This window comes from Trichechus manatus, unplaced genomic scaffold (genome assembly GCF_000243295.1).
Source record: "Trichechus manatus latirostris isolate Lorelei unplaced genomic scaffold, TriManLat1.0 scaffold00015, whole genome shotgun sequence".
NCBI classification, from domain to species: Eukaryota; Metazoa; Chordata; class Mammalia; order Sirenia; family Trichechidae; genus Trichechus; species Trichechus manatus.
The window spans coordinates 9,553,316-9,576,271 of NW_004443951.1; the positions used below are offsets into that span (position 1 = coordinate 9,553,316).

The following is a 22,956-nucleotide window of genomic DNA, read 5'->3' on the forward strand; positions in this document are numbered from 1 at the left end:
TTTGCACGTGTTACTGTCTCTGACTGAAAAGTCTTCCTAACCCCATCTTTGACTCCCAAAATGCTTCCTGTCCTCTAGGACTGAACCTATATACCTCTTCCTCCATGTAGTCTCCCTTGATCATTTCAGTCATAAGTTATCCTGTGAACTGCTTTTGTACTTTATACCTCTCATAAAATGCCTAGGATATGCTGCTTCATAATAAAGTCATTTACATATGGCTGTATCTCCCTCACTGGTTAGCAGTCCCCCTGTAAGCAGGGTCTCTATGTTGTATGCCTTGTAACCCAAAAAGTGCTCAGAAAAATGTTTGCTGAATGATGAATGATAGTTTGGGAATACACCCACTCCTCACTTATCAACTATCTCATTTTCTGACATTTTACATTTACGACAATACTAAAAAATCTACTATCTGACTATTTTGCCCATTAACAATGTACCCCGGGCAGTAACAAATGCAGAGGTGCGAGGTGAGAATGATGCTGGCTGTGATGGTTATGGTTATGTGTCAACTTGGCTGGGCCATGATTTTCAGTAGTTTAGCAGGTATGTAATGATGTTCTTCAGCAGTTATGTAATGATGTAGTCATCTTAGATTTTTGTGATCTGATGTAGTCATCCTCCATTTTCACATAATGTTGATTTTTGAAGAACAACCTGGTCTTTGGAACCTAACCATGTCAATAATTGAGGAGTGGGTGTATTCCCTACCTTTTGTTATTTGCATAATGAAGATCAGCTATGCCTTCCCCATTCTTTGATGCCATCCTGAGGTAGGACTTCTAATCCAGCAGAGTCTACTACTTTTTCATAAGGAAGACTTTCCAGAAATAGGATTTTAAGAGCTGTCTATAAGAAGGCAGTGCTAGCTAATAAAAGCTCCCATTTAATTGTAGTGTTTACTCTGTGCCAAGTACTGTGCTAAGCACAAATCTGCAAAATTTTAGTTAGTCCTCACAATAATCCTGTAAGGTTATTATTGCCATTTTTCTGGTGTTATTTAGAGGATTTTGATAATTTGCCCAAGGTAGCATGACCAGTAAATGATTGGAACTGGGATTTGCACCCAGGTCCAGCTGACTCCAGACCGTGGGCTCTGAATGTTTGCTGTCCTGGTCTCTGGAAAGGTCCACAACTGGGTGGGGAGGTGTGAGTTTGGGGAGGGAAGAGACAAGATACAAAAATAAAATAGATTGTCTGTCATACACAAAGCACATCTTGAGCAGAGTGATTAACAAGGTATTAGAATCAGATTCTCTGACAGGAATTTGTTATTAAGAGTCACAGTTTAATCATGTAGAAGAGTGGATGGTATTAAATCTTTTTTGTAATCATACACTGGTAATGAAAGTATTATGTTGGATTTTTCCTCCCTGTTATCAAGTAGCATATTGCTTTGAGAAATAAAAGCTGTCACCATTTCTTGGTGCAGGTTGAAAAGATTACCCACATGTCACAGACATCCTCTCTTTTTTTTGTACAGATTTGGCAGCAGTATTTTGCAGCAAAAGATACAGTCTACGCAGTTATTCCTGTAAGTAGTTTGGAGGGGAAAATGAAAGTGTTATAATAGGAAGGTCACTGCTGTAACCTTAGGCAGTTGCCTTTACTTTTCCTATGTTTATTTCCTCTTGAGAACTTGTATATTACAGCTCTGAGGGTTTTTATTATGCCCTGAGCACCAAAGATTGGAAGCTCCATATGGTGTATTTATGGCTCTTGTTTTCCCTCTTTCTGGTTTGGAAATGTCTCTTTGAGTCAAGTCTCCGACAAGGGACCATAGTGTAAGTTCATGTTGCCAAGCAATTTCCAAATGCCTTTTACTTCTTTTTGGTGTTTTCCAAAAGATAGGGCCTCTAGCATAGCTTTCTTCCCTTCTAGTATGTAAGTGACCTATGCCTGAGCTGACTTGGAGCCTCCTCCTACGCTTTTCTGGCATTTTCCCTGAGCAAGTGGCATTTTCTTGGTTTTTCTCTTTCTGAAATTACTATCTTAGAAATAGTCACTGGCCACTGCTTGACCATTGAGATCTGTGACTGGAAAGGAGTGCTGCTGCCTTTCTCTGGTTTGGTGTCCCTCTGCTGACCTCCACCATAAGACAGCGTTTGAAGTATTGTGTTGTCAGCTAGATCATCTTCTTCCCTGAAGAAGTAGCTTAAGTTATGTTTATATCAAGCACACAAATATATACTAGGCTTACATGTGTAAGTTTAAGATTAAGGAGGAAACGTTATAAATGAAAGAGTAAAGCCAGGCTCTTTGGTTGTTGTAGGATATTGTTATGTCTTTTTCTCCCTCTTACACATACATACCTTTGCCCTTCATGAGTTCAACAGCCAAAAGGGGTTGCTCTTTTCATGATGTTTTAGATCTCTGATACTGACTCAGTATTTGAGCAGGCCTTCTCAGGCCTGGCTTACTGACCTGATGTCACTGACACTTGTCAGAATCCCCTGGAGAGTTTGGAGCATATGGAGCATCCACTCTTCACACATAATTCTGACACTGAATGGCAAAGTGTATATCTGGTTTTTCCTCTCTCTCATAAGAGGGATTCATAAATTATGGAATTTAAGAGATGGTTTTAGATGTATTTTAGTTCTGGAATTCGGTCTTGATGAATTTAAATGTAGTTGTGACCTTTTGGGGTTTTTTTGTTTGTAAGTTAATTTTATTCTTTTCCAACCTACAGGAAGAGAAGTTTGATTTGATCTGGAACCGGGCTCAGTCCTGTCCAACAGTAAGTGTCCAGTGACCATATTAGGATTACTTATCAATGCTGTCAAACAAGGGTGTTTCCTAACCAATCCCATTGTGCTCCATGCTATCTTACATGTTATAGTGCTCTGTTTATTTGACAAAGATGCTCACATGTCAATTATACTGATCAGTGAGACTTTCAGCCTCATGAAATCATACGGGTTTGACCCAGTACATCTCTGGCTATTTAACTCTGTGCCACATCTCAGCCCTTTCCGATCTGGATCTTAATCTGTCAGTGCAAATGCATATTGGAACGTACCTGAGACCTTAAACTTTCTATCCTTGAAGTTCCTGTTTACTGGCAGTTTCATTTGCAGTGTTGGCCATACAATCCTGGTATGTGTGCCTAAAAGCAATTATGAGGTTGTTGCTGGGATAATGAGCTACCAGAAGGCCTAAAGGAAAGGGAATAGGTGGACCAGCTGATGTGGTGTCAGTATGATGTCTAGGGTTCTCAAAAAATTTCCAAATGTGGCTGAGAGAAAATAAAACCTAAATAAGTGGAGAGATGTACAGTGTTCATGAATTCGAAGATTCAGTACTGTTAAGATGTTAGTAGTCCTCCCCAAGTTGATCTCTAGCTTAAATACAATCAAAATCAAAATCCCCATAGACTTTCTTTTGTTAGTTTTTTAGGAATTGAGTGACTGATGCTAGAAATTTATTTGGAAACTCAAAGGACCTAAAATAGCCAAAACAATTTTGAAAAAGAACAAACCTAGAAGACTTACATTATCTGATCTCAAGACTTATTATAAAGCCACAGTAATGAAGATAATGTGGTATTAGCCTAAAGATAGACACATAGATCAATAGAACAGAGTAGAGAATCCAGATATAGATCAACATATATGTGGTAGTTGTTTTCTGATAAGGTGCCAGGGTAATTAAATGAGGAAAAGGTAATCTTTTCAACATATGGTGCTAAAACAATTGAATATCCATATGCCAAAAAAAATAAATAAATCTCTACTCTTACCTCAGAGTCCCTGGGTGGTGCAAATGATTAATGCGTTCTGTTACATTTCAAGTTTACCCAGAGGTATTTCAGAAGAAATGCCTGGTGATCTACTTCCAAAAAATCAGTCACTGAAAACCCTATGGAGGACAGTTCTACTCTGACACACGAGATCATCATGAGTCAAAATCAACTCGACAGCAACTGGTTTTTTACTCTTACCCACACTGTATACAGGTAGTCCCCGACTTACAGTGGGGTTCCGGTCCAACTACTTTGTCCTAAGTTGGTTCTGATGTAAGTCAAATACCTGTTTTTGTTTTATTTTTAGTTTTCATTATTATTGCCTTTTATTATCATTATCTTTATAAATCTGATCTTTATTTGTCTTTAGGGGTTGGAAACATTACATATAAGCTTACAAGTAAATTTTAATGCATAAATACATAAATCATAAAAATTCCGACAATGAAGAAGAGTTGGACAAGTTGGCATTTTGTCAGTTGTGGTAATAACTCCACTTGTGGAAGGCTCTGGATCATCTGGGTTATCCCTGGGAGTGCGGATGGCATTTCTAGTCTGAAAATTAGTAACAGTTGTCTGTGTGGTCCTTTTCTTTTTTTCTTCATATATTTTGCAGTAACATCTCACCATTTCCCAAATCTGCCTGTCAGCTTTAGTAAAACAATCAGTGTTTGGGTCCATGTTTTCAAGCAACTGAAGCCCCTGATTTAGTTTAGAAAAAACTTTAGCTAATCTTCTCACTGTAAATTTTTTTGACAACTTGTTTCCTTCCTCTTCCTCGTTATTTCTTTCTTCATGATTTCTTTCCTCTGCTATACGGCCTTGTTTTGCACAGTAAATCATAAAACTGAACATCTGCAAGTGAACATCTGAGAATGATAACAGCAAATTATATGCCACAACATTGTATGTAGTACATATTACCAATAAGATGTACCCAAAAAAAAAAAAGATGGTATTAAGTGCTGTTTGGTGTAACTCGAGTACATTGTGAAGTTGGGGACAGCCTGTACAAAAATTAAGTCAAAATAGATCATAGACCTGAATGTAACTTCTAGAAGAAACAAAAGAGGAAACCTTTGTGATCTTGGGTTTTGCAGAGGTTTCTTAAATACATCACAAAAAGCGCATACTATAAAAGAAAAAAGGTTGGACTTCAACAAAATTAAAAGATTTCTGCTTTTCAAAAGACATTGTTATACAAATAAAAAGACAAGCCACAGACTGAAGAAAATATTTGCAAAACTTACTGACAAAGGACTTATAGCTAGAATTACACAAAGAACTCTTATACCTCAATAATGAGACAGATAGCTTAGTTTAAAAATGGGCAAAATATTTAAACAGACATTTCACCAAAGAAGTAGGATGGCAGATGAGCACATGAAAAGATAGTCAACATCATTAGTTATAAGGGAAATACAAATTAAAACCACACTAAGATACCCCTGTTGTTGTTAGAGTCTGTCAAGTCGATTTCAACTCATAGCAACCCCATGGGACAGAGTAGAACTGCCCCATAGGGTTTTCTAGGCTATAATCTTTACGGGAACACATCTCCAGGTCTTTCTCCTGCCGAATTGCTGGGTGGGTTCAAACTGCCAACCTTTTGGTTAGCAGCTGAGTGCTTAACCTTTGTGACACCAGGGCTCCTTAAGATATTCCTACACTGCTACTAAGGAGCCCTGGTAGCGCAGTGGTTAAGCGCTCAGCTGCTAACTGAAAGGTCAGCCGTTCAAACCCAGCAGCCACTCCACAGGAGAGAGATGAGGCAGTCTGCTTCCCTTTAGATTTACAGCCTTAGAAACCCTACAGAGAAGTTCTACTCTGTCCTTTAGGGTCACAATGAGTCGACTCAACAGCAGTGGGGTACACTGCCACTATATTGGCTAAAATTAAAAAGACTAGCCATACTGAGTGTTGCTGAGGATGTGGAGCAACTGAAAGTCTCCAGCACTGCTGGTAACAACGTAAAATGGTATGATTGGTTTAGAAAACAGTTTGTCATTTTCTTTAAAAGTTAAGTATATACCTACCATACTCCCTAGCCATTTCATCTTAGGTATTTTCCTAAGACAAATGAAAACATATGTCCATAAAACCACTTGTATGCAAATGTTTATAGCAGCTTTATTTGTAATAACCAAATACTGGAAACAGTCCAAATGTCAGTGTAAAGAAATTGTGGTGTATGTGCATACACACACATATACACACACACACATATACAATGGAATGATATTCAGCAATAAAAAAGGAATGAACTATTGATAAGGCAACAACATGAATGAATTACAAAATAATTATGCTGAGTGAGAGAAACCAGACCTAAAAATAGTATATATTCTGTGGTTCCATTTATACAAAATTCTAGAAAATACAGACTGATTTATGGTGATAGAAAGCAAATCAGTAGTTGCCTGGGGAGGGCTGGTGGGAGGGAAGGATGAATTACAAAGGGGTACAAGAAAACTTTTGGAGAGGATAGCTATGTTTCTTATGTTGATGTAGTCAGGATGGCGCAGTACCGAGCAGTGTTTTGTTCTGTTGTGAGTAGGGTCGCTATGAGTTGGAACCAACTCAACGGCACATAACAACAGCAGCAGTGATGGTTTCACAGTATACATGTCAAAACGTATCAAATTGTACACTTTTAGTATGTGCAATTTATTGTACTTCAAGTATACCTCAGTAAAGTTCTAAAAAAAATTTTTTCCCCTAGCAAGGTGTCAGTTATTAGATAGGCACTGAGGTTATCTCATCTTATAATATTAAAAATGGAGCCTGTGTACAGCTGTGGAAACTTCTTTGACATATCCAAATGCCTTGTGGGACTGAGTTACTGGGTTTGAAGGCTAAGGACCATAGTCTCAGGGGACATCTAGGTCAATTGGTATAACGTAATGCATAAAGATCATGTTCTACATCCTGATGGGACAAGTAGTGTCTGGGGTCTTTAAAAGCTTACGAGCAGCCATCTAAGATACAACTAGTGGTCTTGTCCCATTCAGAGAAAGAAGAGTGAAGAAAACCAAGGACTCAAGGGAGCAATTCGTCCAGAGGACTAATGGACTATGTGAACCACAGCCTATACGACTCCAAGACCAGAAGAACTAGATGGTGTCTGGCTACCACCACTGATTGTTCTGACTGGCATCACAACAGAGTGTCCTGGACAGAGAGGGAGAAAAATGTAGAAGAAAAAGTCAAATTCACAAAAGACCTGACTTACTGGTCTGACAGAGAGTGGAGGAACCCCCAGGGCTATGGCCCTAAGACACCCTTCTTTACTGGAACGGAAGCCATTCCCAGAGACCACCTTCCAGCCAAACAATAGACAAGCCCATAAAATAAACAGTAACACCCGAGAGGAACATGCCCCTTAGAAGCAATCAATTATACAAGATCAAAAGGGCAATATTTGCCCAAAAGCAAAGATGAGAAGGCAGGAAGGGGTAGAAAATCAGGACGAAAGGAAACGGGGAACCCAGGGTGGAAATGGGGAGAGTGCTGACACATTGTGGGGAATGAAACCAAGGACATGTTTTATGTACAGACTATCGAATGGGAATCTAATTTGCTCTGTAAACTTTTGCCAAAATGCACAATTTAAAAAGGGGGGCAGGGAATGAGGTTAGGATACAGCAAGAAGTATTTGGGTTGGATCATCAGGGTTACTGACAACCTGAAGCATGTCCCCTGCCCTGATGCTTTCCTCTCCTGCCCTCTCCTCCCCGCTGTTGGTCTATTCCCATCTTGTCCCATTCAGAGAAAGGAGAGTGAAGGAAACCAAAGACTGAAGCCATTAGTCCAAAAGACTAATGGCCCACACGAACCACAGTCTCCTCTAGCCTGAAACCAGAACTAGATGGTGCCCAGCTACCACTACTGACCACTCTGACCAGGGACACATTAGACAGTCCCAGTTAGAATGGGAGACAAATGTAGAACAAAACTCAAATTCATAAAAAGGACCAGATTTACTGGACTTGCAGAGACTAGAGGAACCCCCAAGACTGTTGCCCGAAGACACCCTTTTAACCTGGAACTGAAGCCACTCCCAGAGGTCACCTTTCAGCCAAATAACAGACTGGCCTATAAAATAAACAGTAACACCCTTGAGGATTGTGCTCCTTAAAACAATCAACTATATGAGACCAAATGAGCAACATTTGCCCAAAAGCAAAGATGAGAAAGCAAAGAGGGGCAGGAAAACTGAAGGGATGGAAACAGGGAAGCCAAGGTGGAAATGAGGAGAGTGCTGACACAGTGCAGAGAACAGCAATCAGTGTCACAGAACAATTTGCGTATGAATTGTTGAATGGGAAACTAATTTGCTACGTAAACTTTTACCTAAAGCACAATAAAATGTTTAAAAAAAAAATGGAGCCTGTGTGTTTGGCAATAAGAAGACAATTTCATGACTAACATACATTAAACTGATTATACTTCATTTTGTTCTGGCACCATTATCTTCACCACTCATCCCCAATTCTAAACATCTCAGGCATAAAACTAATCATTGCTTGGTGTTTAGTCTAGAGCCATGCTCCAGTGTCAGCCTCAGCTGATAGAATATATGAAGTGATTAAAATAATTGGAACAAAAGTTAACTCAGCGGCATTAGAAAGTTTAGAAACTGGAAAAGATGCAAATGTTCCTCGAGAGATGATGAACATCAATAGATAAATAAATTGTGGTAAGTTTCTACAATAGAATTCCAGACAGTGAGAATGAATGAATTAGAGTTAAATTTATCAACATGGATAAATATCAAAAGCATAATGTGAAGTGAAAAAGTAAGTTGCAAAAGGATATATACATTTTGATAATATTTATTTCATTTTTAAATGTTCAGACAGAAGTATTTCTTGTTTATGGGTATACACATATAGATTAAAGTATAAAAACATGAATGAGAATGACAGACACCAGAGGAAGTTGTATCTCTAATGCTTTTTTGGGTGGGTTGTAGGAAGTAATGAGTGTTTGTTAGATTATCACTTATGAATTTCACGATTTAAAAAAATATTTTTAAAACCAAACGTTGAAGAAATGGAGGGAATGATACAGGTGATTGGGCGTAGAGCAAGTGACGTCAGTTATTCATCTCTCTCATTGTGTATCTCTTTCCCACAGTTTCTGTGTGCACTACCAAGAAGGGAAGGTTATGAGTTCTTTGTAGGACAATGGACAGGTACCGAACTCCACTTCACTGCACTTATAAATATTCAGGTAGGTAGCTTGTGCTCTTCCCCTAGAGGAAGCCCTTGATGAGATTTCGGGGCACAGAATATCTACCCACTCCAGCCGAACTTGTTGTGGCACTGATGAATTGGCATATTCTGTGTGTTGGGCTTCTAGGTTTCTAGTTTCCTGCTCAATACCTAGAAATTGGAAAAGACCCAAAATCACCTTCTCTGATTACTTCTGGGTGTTTCTCCCCAGACATCTGTAGCACTTACTGCATGTGCCTCACTTAACAAACATGGGAGAGTTGTGGTGGTTATCTTTTTTAACCCAAGCTATAAGCCCCTTAAGGAAGGCTCCGTGTCTTACTTGTTTTATTAACAAGTCAACACCTTTCAAGGTGCCAAGTGCATAGTTTACATTCCATAGGTGGTGTTGTATTTGCATCCTTCCTTCTCTCTTTTTTTTTTAATTCCAAATACTAGTTTAAGAAGTTAGATCTTTTCACCAAACAATACAGTAAAATATTTTTAAAAAAGAAGACGTTTGATCCAAAATATTCGAAGCTTTTAAAATAGAAGTCATTATTCAAAATCAGATCATGACTAGAATTAGCATTCTATATTGGGGCCAAATATGGTGAAAGCAACCATATATAATGGTATTGAAGTTGGGGGAAAGAGAGTGCAAAACAGAATGAGGGGACAGCTTTTCACTTCATTATTTTATAATTTATTTAACAATCATTTATTGAGCACATACTATAATAACAAACGTTTGACGTACTTATTATAATTGCATGCCAGATGTTTTATATATGTCATTTAATCATCACAAATGTCCTATGAGATAGTTTATGTTATTATTTCTATTTACAGAGAAGGAAGTTGACTTGGAGAAGTTAGTTCATGCTGCTAATAAGTGCTAGAGCTGGGTTTGAGCCCAGGTTATCTGACTCCAAACTCTAGGGACTTGATAATTATGCTGTTGTGTTAGGAACTCTGCTAGGGCCTGTAGATCTATAGACAAGGTCCCTGCGCTCATGTAGCATGTACACAAACACAGGAGAAAGATCCAGAAACATAATTATGATCAGAATGATCAGTAAAATTTTAGAAGTATGCTTGGGAGAACTGAGAAGTTGAAATATTAAGAATACCGTAGCTATAGTTAGGTATTGATAATTAAAGGAATTCTTGCTGAAATTTTAGAAATGAAGCCCAGGGAACTTTTTTTGAATGTGTAGTTGTTTCTTCCTACACTGTGAGGGCTTTATCTTTGAACCTAGGCATCTGACACCAAACTCTCTCTCTAGTTTAGACTCGAGGTCTAGTAACATGTCCATTCTTTATGAAATTATTATCTCTGATTCTCCACCTCCCCCCTCCCAAGATTGTATTTTAAAACTGCCTATTACAAATCTGGCCCATGTGCAGCTCTTAAGCTGTATGCTACAGCTTACAAAAGCTCAGTCTTTAGAGCCAGTCAAGTGGAGTGGATTTCAGCTGTGAAGTGCACTAGTCCATAAAAGTGGCAATTACACAGGCCCAGTGCTTTCTTTAGAACTTGATGTGGTAGCTGCTTGTGTAGTTTTGTTTTTAAATGTATGGCCACAATGAAGGATTCACTACCTACTTTAAACATTTTCTGGGAAGAAAGCCAAACCTGTTCCAATTGAAGACACAAATAATACCTTGGCAGGCATGACTTTCCTTCCACATACCAGTCCTCTGACTCACTAGCCACCAAAGGGGCTGTTAAGAGCCAGAATTTCCTCTGGACTCTCTGTTGCTCTGAAATTGCAGTTTGTTGTGGTGCTGCCTTATTGAGCCTTGGTATGTGTTCCTCCTTGCAGACCCGAGGGGAAGCTGCAGCCAGCCAGCTGATTTTATACCACTACCCTGAACTTAAGGAAGAAAAGGGGATAGTGTTGATGACAGCAGAAATGGACTCCACATTTCTGGTAAGAATCAACTTTTACCTCCTTGGATTTACCTGGTGGCCTTGAAGATACTATTTTTCTACCAAAGCTCATGAGAGGTAAAATTCCAGAGACCTACATGTACTTTGTTTCTTACTTAATTTAACCTTGACAATAATTTTGTCTTGCTTAAGTTCTTCTACGTTGATGTTAGTACAAATTCTCAGCCACTTTTTCACAGTTCTAAAATCTAAAAAGGCCTGAAAACAAAGATTTTTGGCCACAAATCCTCATCTGACTTGAACTCATTTAAGAACTAAACCTTCACTTAAACTCATGTGAAGCCATTTAAAGTCTTTGTTAATCCCACTTGATGTGGAATATTCATGCATTTTACTGTTGTTGTTCTTGTTAGGTGCCGTCAAATCGGTTCCGACTCATAGCGACCCTGTGTACAACAGAATGAAATGTTGCCCGGTCGTGCACCATCCTCACAGTCCATGCTATGTTAAAGCCCATTGTTGCAGCCACAGTGACAACCCATCTCATTGAGAGTCTTCCTCTTTTTCTCTGACCCTCTACCAAGCATAATGTCCTTCTCCAGGGACTGGTCCCTCCTGATAACATGTCCAAAGTATGTGAAACGAAGTCTCACCATCCTCGCTTCTAAGGAGCATTCTGGCTGTACTTCTTCCAAGACAGATTGTCCTTCTGGCAGTCCATATAGTCCGAGAATATATTCAATATTCTTTGCCAACACCACAATTGAAATGCATGAATTCTTCTTTAGTCTTCCTTATTCATCATCCAGCTTTCACATGCATATGAGGCCATTGAAGATACCATAGCTTGAGTCACGTGCACCTCAGTCCTCAAGGTGACATCTTTGCTTTTTAACACTTTTAAAAGGTCTTTTGCAGCAAATTTGCCCAGTGCAGATTTCATTTGATTTCTTGAATACTGCCTCCATGGGCGTTGATTGTGGATCTAAGTAAAGTGAAATCCTTGACAACATGAGTCTTTTCTCCATTTATCATGATGTTGCTTATTGGTCCAGTTGTGAAGATTTTTGGTTTCTTTATGTTGAGGTGTAATCCGTACTGAAGGCTGTAGTCTTTGATCTTCATCAGTAAATGCTTCAAGTCCTCTTCACTTTCAACAAGCAAGGTTGTGTCATCTGCATAATGCAGGTTGTTGATGAGTCTTCCTCCAATCCTGATGCCACCTTCTTCTTCATATAGTCCAGTTTCTTTGATTAGTTGCTCAGCATACAGATTGAATAAGTATGGTGAAAGGAAACAACCCTGACACACACCTTTCCTGGTTTTAAACCACCCAGTATCCCCTTGTTCTGTTCGAACAGCTGCGTCTTGATCTATGTACAGGTTCCCCATGAGCACAATTAAGTGTTCTGGAATTCCGATTCTTCACAGTGTTATCCATAATTTGTTATGATCCACACAGTTGAATGCCTTTACATAGTCAATAAAACACAGGTAAACATCTTTCGGTATTCTCTGCTTTCAGCCAAGATCCATCTCACATCAGCAATGATACCCCTCGTTCCACGTCCTCTTCTGAATGCAGCTTAAATTTCTGGCAGTTCCCTGTTGATGTACTGCTGCAACCACTTTTGAAATATCTTCAGGAAAATTTTACTTGCACGTGCTATTAGTGATATTGTTCAGTATTTTCTGCATTCAGTTGTATCACATTTCTTTGGAATGCGCACAGATATGAATCTCTTCAAGTCAGTTGGCCACGTAGCTGTCTTCCAGATTTCTTGGCATAGGTGAGTGAGCGCTTCCAGCATTGCATCTGTTTGTTGAAACATCTGAATTGGTATTTCTTCAATTCCTGGAGCCATGTTTTTCGCAATGCTGTCAGTGCAGCTTGGACTTCTTCCGTTAGTACAGTTGGTTCTTGGTCATATGCTACCTCTTGAAATGGTTGAACGTCGACCAAGTCTTTTGAGTACAGTGACTCTGTGTATTTCTTCTATCGTCTTTTGATGCTTCCTGTGTCGTTCAATGTTTTGCCCATAGAATCCTTTAGTATTGCTACTCAAGGCTTGAAATTTTTCTTTAGTTCTTTCAGCTTGAGAAATAACAAGCATATTCTTCCATTTTGGTTTTCTAACTCCAGGTCTTTGCACATTTCATTATAATACTTTACTTCATCTTCTCGAGCTGCCCTTTGAAATCTTCTGTTTAGCTCTTTCACTTCATCATTTCTTCCATTTGCTTTAGCTACTCTACCTTGGAGAGCAAGTTTCAGAGTCTCTTCTGACATCCGTTTTGGTCTTTTCTTTCTTTCCTGTCTTTTTAATGACCTTCTGCTTTTTTCATGTATGATGTCCTTAATGTCATCCCACAACTCGTCTGGTCTTCCGTCGTTAGTGCTGGAAACGAAGAAGGATTGGTACTTGGAAAGTATGGCCTTGGTGATAGAAAGTATGCTGGAGATTGCATGATAGAATTTTGCAAGACCAATGAATTCTTCATTGCAAATACCTTTTTTCACCAACATAAATGGCAACTATACACATGGATCTCGCCAGATGGAATACACAGGAATCAAATCAACTACATCTGTGGAAAGAGACGATGGAAAAGCTCAGTATCATCAGTCAGAGCAAGGCCAGGGGCCAGCTGCAGAACAGACCATCAATTGCTCATATGCAAGTTCAAGTTGAAACTGAAGAAAATTAGAACAGGCCCACGAGAGCCAAAGTATGACCTTGAGTATATCTCACCTGAATTTAGAGACCATCTCAAGAATAGATTTGATACATTGAAAACTAATGACCGAAGAATAGATGAGTTGTGGAATGACATCAAGGACATCATACATGAAGAAAGCAAGAGTCATTAAAAAGACAGGAAAGAAAGAAAAGTGCAAAATGGATGTCAGAAGAGACTCTGAAACTTGCTCTTGAACATCGAGTAGCTAAAGCAAAAGGAAGAAATGATGAAGTAAAAGAGCCGAACAGAAGATTTCAAAGGCAGCTCGAGAAGACAAAGTAAAGTATTATAATGACATGTGCAAAGAGCTGGATATAGAAAACCAAAAGGGAAGAACATGCTCGGCATTTCTCCAGCTGAAAGAGCTGAAGAAAAAATTCAATCCTTGAGTTGCAATATTGAAGGATTTTACAGGGAAAATACTAAATGATGCAGGAAGCATCAAAAGAAGATGGAAGGAGTACACAGAGTCACTATACCAAAAAGAATTGATCGATGTTCAGCCACTTCAGGAGGTAGCATATGATCAAGAACCAATGGTACTGAAGGAAGAAGTCCAAGCTGCACTGAAGGCATTGATGAAAAACAAGCCTCCAGGAATTGACCGAATACCAATCGAGATGTTTCAACAAATGCGTGCATGGCTGGAAGTGCTCACTTGTCTCTGCTAAGAAATTTGGAAGACAGCTGCCTGGCCAATCGACCAGAAGAGATCCATATTTGTGCCTGTTCCCAAGGAAGGTGATCCAACTAAATGCAGAAATTATCGAACAGTGTCATTAATATCATACGCAAATGAAATTTTGCTGAAGATCATTCAAAAGCAGCTGCAGCATTATATTGACAGGGAACTGCCAGCAATTCAAGCCAGATTCAGAAGAGGATGTGGAACCAGGGATATTGTTGCTGATGTCAGATGGATCCTGGCTGAAAACAGAGAATACTCGAAAGATGTTGTCTTAGTTATCTAGTGCTGCTATAACAGAAATACCACAAGTGGATGGCTTTAACAAAGAGAAATTCATTTTCTCACAGTCTGGTAGGCTAGAAGTCCAAATTCAGGGAGTCAGCTCCAGGGGAAGGCTTTCTGTCTCTGTTGGCTCTGGAGGAAGGTCCTTCTCATCAATCTTCCCCTGGACTAGGAGCTTCTCTGCACAGGAACCCCGGGTCCAAAGGATGCGCTTTGTTCCCAGCGCTGCTTTCTTGGTGGTGTGAGGTCCCCAACTCTCTGCTTGCTTCCCCTTCCTTTTATCTATTGTAAGATAAAAGGTGGTGCGGGCCACACCCCAGGGAAGCTCCCTTTACATTGGATCAGGGATGTAACCTGAGCGAAGAAGGTGTTTCATCCTACCCTAATCCTCTTTAACATAATCTAATCTTGCCTCATTAACCACAGGCAGAGATTAGGATTTACAGTGCATAGGAAAATTGTATCAATCACAAAATGGAGGAACAACCACACAATACTGGGACTCGTGGCCTAACAAAGTTGACACATATTTTGGGGGGACACAGTTCAATCCATGACAGATGTTTACTTGTGTTTTATTTACTATGCAAAGGCATTCGACTGTGTGGATCATGACAAATTATGGATAACATTGTGAAGAATCGGAATTCCAGAACACTTAATTGTGTTCATGAGGAACCTGTACATAGATCAAAAGGCAGTCGTTCGAACAGATCAAGGGGATACTGTGTGGTTTAAAGTCAGGAAAGGTACGTGTCAGGGTTGTATCCTTTCACCATACCTATTCAATCTGTATGCTGAGCAAATAAATCAGAGAAGCTGGACTATTTGGAGAAGAATGTGGCATCAGGATTGGAGGAAGACTCATTAACAACCTGCATTATGCAGATGACACAACCTTGCTTTCTGTAAGTGAAGAGGTCTTGAAGCACTTACTGATGAAGATCAAAGACCACAGCCTTCAGTTTGGATTATACCTCAACGTAAGGAAACCAAAAATCCTCACAATTGGACCAATAAGCAACATCATGATAAACAGAGAAAACATTGAAGTTGTCAAGGATTTCATTTTTCTTGAATCCACAGTCAACATCTATGGAAGCAGCAGTCAGGAAATCAAAAGATGCACTACATTGGGCAAATCTGCTGCAAAAGACTGCTTTAAAGTGTTGAAAAGCAAAGATGTCATCTTGAAGACTAAGGCGCGCCTAACCCAAGCCATGGTGTTTTCAGAGGCCTCATATGCATGGGAAAGCTGGACAATGAATAAGGAAGACGGAAGAAGAATTGATGCTTTTTAATTGTGGTGTTGGCAAAGAATATTGAATGTACCATGGGCTGCCAAAAGAACCAACAAATCTATCTTGGAAGAAGTACAACCAGCATGCTCCTTAGAAGCACGGATGGCGAGACTACATCTCATGTACTTTGGACATGTTATCAGGAGGGATCAGTCCCTAGAGAAGGACATCATGCTTAGTAAAGTAGAAGGTAAGCGAAAAAGAGGAAGACCCTCAACAAGATGGGACACAGTGGCTGCAACAGTGGGCTTAAGCATAACAACAAGTGTAAGGATGGCGAAGGACAGGGCAGTGTTTCATCCTGTTGTACATGGGGTCACTATGAGTCTGAACCAAGTCAACGGCACCTAACAACAACAATAACAACAGATAGTATCTGCACCTTTTTAAAATCCATTAATTCTGAAGCCAAGATACATCTGGCCCTAGGGCTTTCAGGTGAGAGGTTATGGACAAGAAAATGGCTTCTTAAATGTAGGGAAGAGTTCAAAGTCTAGAATAGTTCTTAATCTCTTATCTTCCTCCACACTGTTCACCTCTACAACATTCATCATACGTAGTGGTTTCCCTCCCTCCTTTTCCAGTCCCCAGATGAGAATCATGGGATAGAGAAGTGACCATATGCCCATAGCTAATGATGTTGATTATATTTGTTTTTTCTGCACATCAAGGTACCAGGATCATTTTTATGATTACTATACAACCTTGTTTTTCTAGTCCTCACTCATTTCAGTCTTACTTCTCTGGCAGAGTTTAAGTTCAGGACGGCCTCAGAATAGTAGGCACTTTAATGCCTCTTCCCCTGAGATTCTTTATTATAATGCTGACTTCTTTTTCCTCCCCTTCTTACCAGTTGCATAGAGGGAGGAAAAAAGTGATGGCATTCAGCTAGTATCTCACAGTAGGCCCCAAGCTTAGGGTACAGTGGAGACTCTACCTCCCTGTTTACTATTTATGAAATTATCCAGTCCCATTTCTCCCATTCTTCCTTCTACTTACACTCCTCCATACATCACACTCAACTGGAAATCACCCAAAATCCTATCCAGAAGAATGGCGTTACTATAAGATAGACAAGATTGTAGGAGTAACAAGTTTGGAGGGAAGATTAGAAGTTCAGTTTTGGACATATTAAATCTGAGATGCCTATTAGATATGCAAGTAGTAGGCAATTAGATATATGAACCTAGAGTCCAGGGATGAGGTCCAAGCTGGAGATAAAATTATGGGACTTGTCAGTGTACAGATTATATTTAAAACCATAGGACTAAATAAAGTCACTAAGAAGGTAACTGAAGGTAGAAAAGGTATGAGGTCTAAGAACTGAGCCTTGAAGAGATGGTAAAGAATCAGCAAAGGATATTAAGAGGGAACAATCAGTGATGTAGAATGAAAACTAAGATGGTAGACTGCCTTGGAAGGTAAGGGAAGAGAATGTTTCAAAGAGTGCTCAACTGGTCAGATCTCATTTGCCAATAGGGTGCCAAAAGCACTCAAAATACAACTGGGGAAGAGCTGCCTCCTCAAAATAGAGTCAACCAATAGGGCAAATGAGATGAAGACTGAAAATTTATTAGCTTTCAGAAGAAGTCCTTGAGGACCTTTATAAGAGCAGTTTCAAAGGAGTGATGTGATAAAAGCATGATTGGGATAGATTTAAGAGAGAATGGAAAGAGAAATTAGAAAGAGTAAGCATAAGTCTTTCAAGTGGCTTTTCTGTGAAGGGAAGAAGAGAATGAGGCATTAGCTGGATGGGGAGAAGTGGGGGCACCAGTGCTTTTTGTTTTGTATTAAATATGGGAGAATTAACATCATATTTGTATGCTGATGGAAAGGTCCAGTAAAAAGGGAAATATTGGTAATGCAAGAGAAACAGGAGGGAATTGTTGAAGTAATAATTTGAATGAACGAGTCTAGGAATGACAAGGGTATAGATAGTTCATCCATGAGAAGAGGAGAGAAATCAAGGTAAAATGGCATAGATTCAGTTAAATGAAGAGAGGTGGTATTAGCTTGTGGAAGTTCTCTTCTGATTGTTAGGGAAGGAAAGCAAGGTCATCAACTGAGAGTGAGGATGTAAGAATAGGTGTTGGACGTTTAAGTAGAAAAGGGAAAGTATGAAATTATTGTCTAGAACAGGAGTTGGCAAATTACAGCCCATGGGCCAAATGTAGCCTACTGCCAGTTTTATATAGTTATGAGTTTAGAATGTTTTCTATATTTTTAAATAGTTGGAAAAAAAAATCTAAAGACTGGTATTTCATGATACATGAAAAGTATATGAAATACAAGTTGTAGTGTCTGTAAATAAGGATTTATTGGAACACAGCCACGCTCATTCATTTACATATTGTCTGTGACTACTTTTACACTATAACAGCAGAGCTGAGTAGTTGCAACAGAGACTGTATACCCAAAAAGTCTAAAACATCTGTTCTCTGGCCCTTTACAGAAAGTGTTTACCAACCCATAGTATTGGAGAATGGGAGAGAAAATGGCTGTGCAGGTACAGGCACATAGAGAGGAAAGCGAGTTGAATTTAACTAGAGTTATATTTTAGCCAAGTGGCATAATGAAGTAAGAGAGGGACCAGGAAGTTAAAGGTGAATGCAGGGAGTGATTATAATTAATGACCAAGAAATGGAAGCTGAGTAAAGAGGGAAGTGAAAACGTAAGGGAAGTTAGAGACGTAAGAATTGTGGGTTGAATTAGTGGCAGTCTGAAATAGATCAAACATGAAATCACGATGCCTTGATAATTACTGGCGATTGGAATGCAAAAGTTGGAAACGAAGGAGGATCAGTAGTTGAGAAATATGGCCCTGGTGAGAAAAATGATGCAGGAGATCGCATAGAATTCTGCAAGGCCAACAACCTAGTCATTGAAAATACCTTTTTCAACAACATAAACGGTGACTATACACTTGGACCTCACCAGAGGACGTACACAGGAATCACATCGACTACGTCTATGGAAAGAGACGATGAAGAAGCTCAATATCATCAGTCAGAACAAGGCCAGGAGCCGACTGCAGAACAGACTATCAATCATGCAAATGCAAGTTCAAGTTGAAGCTGAAGAAAATTAAAACGAGAGCCAAAGTACAACCTTGAGTATACCCCACTTGAATTTAGAGACCATCTCAAGAATAGATTTGATTCATTGAACACGAATGACCAAAGACCAGATGAGTTGTGGGATGATATTAAGGACATCATACATGAAAAAAGCAGAAGGTCATTAAAAAGACAGGAAAGGAAGAAAAGACCAAAATGGATGTCAGAAGAGACTCTGAAACTTGCTCTCCAATGTAGAGTAGCTAAAGCAAATGGAAGAAATGATGAAGTGAAAGAGCTAAACAGAAGATTTCAAAGGGCAGCTTGAGAAGACAAAGTAAAGTATTATAATGAAATGTGCAAAGACCTGGAGTTAGAAAACCAAAAGGGAAAAACATGCCTGGCATTCCTCAAGCTGAAAGAACTGAAGAAAAATTCAAGCCTCAAGTTGCAGTATTGAAGGATTCTATGGGCAAAATATTCAACAACACAGGAAACATTAAAAGACAGTGGAAGGAATACACACAGTCACTGTATCAAAAAGAACTGGCCGATGTTCACCTATTTCAGGAGATAGCAAATGACCAAGAACCGATGGTATCGAAGGAAATCTAAGCTACACTGAAGACATTGGTGAAAAACAAGGCTCCAGGAACTGAGAGAATACCAATTGAGATGTTTCAACAAACGGATGCAAGAAATTTGGAAGACAGCTTCCTGTCCAACCAACTGGAAGAGTTCCATATTTGTGCCCATTCCAAAGAAAAGTGATCCAACAGAATGTGGAAATTATCGAACAATATCATTAATATCACATGCAAGTAAAATTTGGCTGCAGATAATACAAAAACGATTGCAGCAGTGCATCGATAGGGAACTGCCAGAAATTTAAGCCGCATTCAGAAGAGGATGTGGAATGAGGTATATCATTCATTGCTGATGTCAGATGGATCCTGGCTGAAAGCAGAGAATACCAGAAAGATGTTTACCTGTGTTTTATCGACTATGCAAAGGCATTCGACTGTGTGGATCTCAAGAAATTATGGATAACGTTGAGAAGAATGGGAATTCTAGAACACTTAATTGTGCTCATGTGGAACATGTACATAGACCGAGAGGCAGTCATTCAAACCAAACAAGGAGATACAGCGGGTTTAAAATCAGGAAAGGTGTGTGTCAGGGTTTTATCCTTTCACCATACTTACTCAGTCTATATGCTGAGCAAATAATCCAAGAAGCTGGACTATATGAAGAAGAAGGTGGCATCAGGATTGGAGGAAGATTCATTAACAGCCTGTACTATGCAGATGACACAACCTTGCATGCTGGAAGGGAAGAGGACTTGAAGCACTTACTGACAAAGATCAAAGACTACACCCTTCAGTACGGATTACACCTCAACATAAAGAAACAAAAATCCTCACAACTGGACCAATAAGCAACATCATAATAAATGGAAAAAAGATTGACGTTGTCAGGGATTTCTTTTTACTTGGATCCACAATCAACACCCATGGAAGCAGCAGTCAGGAAATCCAACAACACATTGCATTGGGCATATTTGCTGCAAAAGACCTCTTTAAAGTGTTAAAAAGCAAAAATGTCACCTTGAGGACTAAGGTGTGCTTGACCCAAGCCATGGTATTTTCAGTTGCCTCATAAGCATGCAAAAGCTGGATGATAAATAAAGAAGACCAAAGAAGAATTGGTGCCTTTGAATTATGGTGTTGGTGAAGAATATTGAATATACCATGGACTGCCAGAAGAACGAACAAATCTGTCTTGGAAGAAATACAGCCAGAATGCTCCTTGGAAGGGAGGATGGCGAGACTTCGTCTCATGTACTTTGGACATGTTATCAGGAGGGATCAGTCCCTGGAGAAGGACATCATGCTTGGTAAAGTGAGGGTCTTAATTGGAAGACCCTCAACGAGATGAATTGACACAGTGGCTGCAACAGTGGGCTCAAACATTGCAATGATTGTAAGGATGGCACAAGACCAGGCGGTATTTTGTTCTATTGTACATAGGGTTGCTATGAGTCAGAACTGACTTGATGACACTTAGCAACAACAACAAAGTTTGACAACAAGGGTGAGTGACATAGTAATTGTACTTTGTTTTCTACACAGCATTTAACCATAGTAAAAGTGGACTCTAGAGTTCAGAAGAGTTCTTCTTTTCTTTTTGTGATTTTTACTACCTCACTCCAGTGGTGTCAAACTGCTGCACAGTTCTCATCTTCAGTAAAGTTTGCTCCTTGATCTCCAAACGTTCTACAGCATACCAGACAATATACGTTTTCCTTGTATGACTCAACATGATTGTGAGTTTTCAGTGTGTACACAACTAAACACATTAGAATTTATTTTAGAGGTACATGATACACAGATGGAAAAACTGGAAATGTAGTATGAGTATATGACCCCCTGCATACTCATGCATGAAATGTGTACTTTGAGCATAGAATTTCCAAATACGGTAGAGCATTGGTCTCAAATGAATAGAGATATTGGACACTAGAAGTTTCTTCTGAATTAATTAACTTTAACGCTGAAGATTTAGTAGAATATTCAAAACCCTAGCTTTGTGTCAACAGATGATTTCATTGGAATGCAGTAAGTGCTAGGACAGTGACATGCACAGCATGCTGGGGAAGCATCGAAGAAGGGTCCTCTCCTAGAAGAAAGGCGAAGGCTTCCTGGAGATGACACCTGGGCAGAACCTTCAAAGATGAGCAGGAATTTAGCCAGATAAAGAGGGGAAGAATGTTCCAGACAGAGGAAATAGCTTAAGTAAATGCTCTGTTGTCATTGTTGTTGGGTGCCGTTGAAATGATTTTCGACTCATAGTGACCCCATGTGACAGAGTAGAACTGCACCGTGGGGTTTTCGTGGGTGTAATGTTTATGGAAGCAGATTGTCAGGTCTTTCTCCCCAGGAGCCACTGGGTAGGTTTGAACCACCAACCTTTCAGTTAGCAGCTAAGCCCTTAACTGTGCCAACAGGGTTCCTTATGTATATGGTAGGGGGCGTGAAATGACTTAAACATTGCAAACTAGTGGGTATCACTGGTGTATTAAAAAAGATTTGGTGGATCGTGTTTAGAGGCTTGACTTTATTTACCCTGAGGGCACAAAAGAATCATTAAAGGGTTTTGAACTGGGAGTGACCCAGTCAGAGTTGGATTTCAAGACCATTAACCTTAATTAATTTTGCTTCCTATACAGTCTACAGTTCTAGCCTGGTCAGTGTGATGATTTAGAAGACAGTTGCAATAGTCTAGGCAAGAGGTGGTGAAGACCTGAATTAGAGCGGTAGTAGTATGGATAGAGGGGAGAGAGGGATAAGATGGGCAGGACTTGGTAAGTTGATTGTAGATATGAAAATCAAAAGATAGGAAGGAGTCAGGTTTTTTAACATACCTCCTTATTGAGCAACACAGGGAGTTAGTATGTTATCTTCTTAGGTTTTGGACAAGGAAGAGACTGCTGCTCCATTTTGAGTCAAGAGAACAAGAGGCAGACGATGAGTAAGGAGAGAGACCTTTCCATACTTTCCATAGTCCTCCATGAGAGACAGACCCAAACCAAACCAAACCCATTTCCGTCAAGTCAGTTAGGACTCATAGCAACCCTGTAGGACAGAGTAGAACTGCCCCATAGGGTTTCCAAGGCTGTACATCTTTATGGAAGCAGACTGCCACATCTTTCTCATGCAGAGAGGCTGGTGGATTCCAGCCACTGACCTTTCAGTTAGCAGTCCAGCGTTTAACCACTTATGCCACTAGGGCATCTTGAGAGACAGAGAAGTGCACATGTCTGCCTGTGTCTTAACTCCTTACCCACCATACTAGCAGTCTTCAAACTTCTTTTTAAAGTAGTGAGAGGAACCTTTGATGCAAATAAAATCTTATTATGTAGAACCCCAGGATACACAGAGGTGGAAGGACCCGAGGCACCACCACAGAGCCCCTAAGACTCTGCAGAACAGTTTGAACAGCACCGTTCTAGAGTGAACACAGCAT

At 39.7% G+C, this 22,956-nt stretch overlaps 1 protein-coding gene across 1 annotated transcript in view; it reads left to right on the forward strand.

Moving 5' to 3' along the window:
- The window catches only part of ATPAF1 (ATP synthase mitochondrial F1 complex assembly factor 1), a 41,061-nt gene that overhangs the window by 15,462 nt on the left and 2,643 nt on the right, over positions 1-22,956 (forward strand). Inside the window, exons 5-8 of the mRNA XM_004371777.2 lie at positions 1,487-1,537; positions 2,696-2,743; positions 8,888-8,983; positions 10,794-10,901. Coding sequence (XP_004371834.1) covers positions 1,487-1,537; positions 2,696-2,743; positions 8,888-8,983; positions 10,794-10,901 — 303 coding nt within the window. The remainder of the gene's footprint in view (positions 1-1,486; positions 1,538-2,695; positions 2,744-8,887; positions 8,984-10,793; positions 10,902-22,956) is intronic.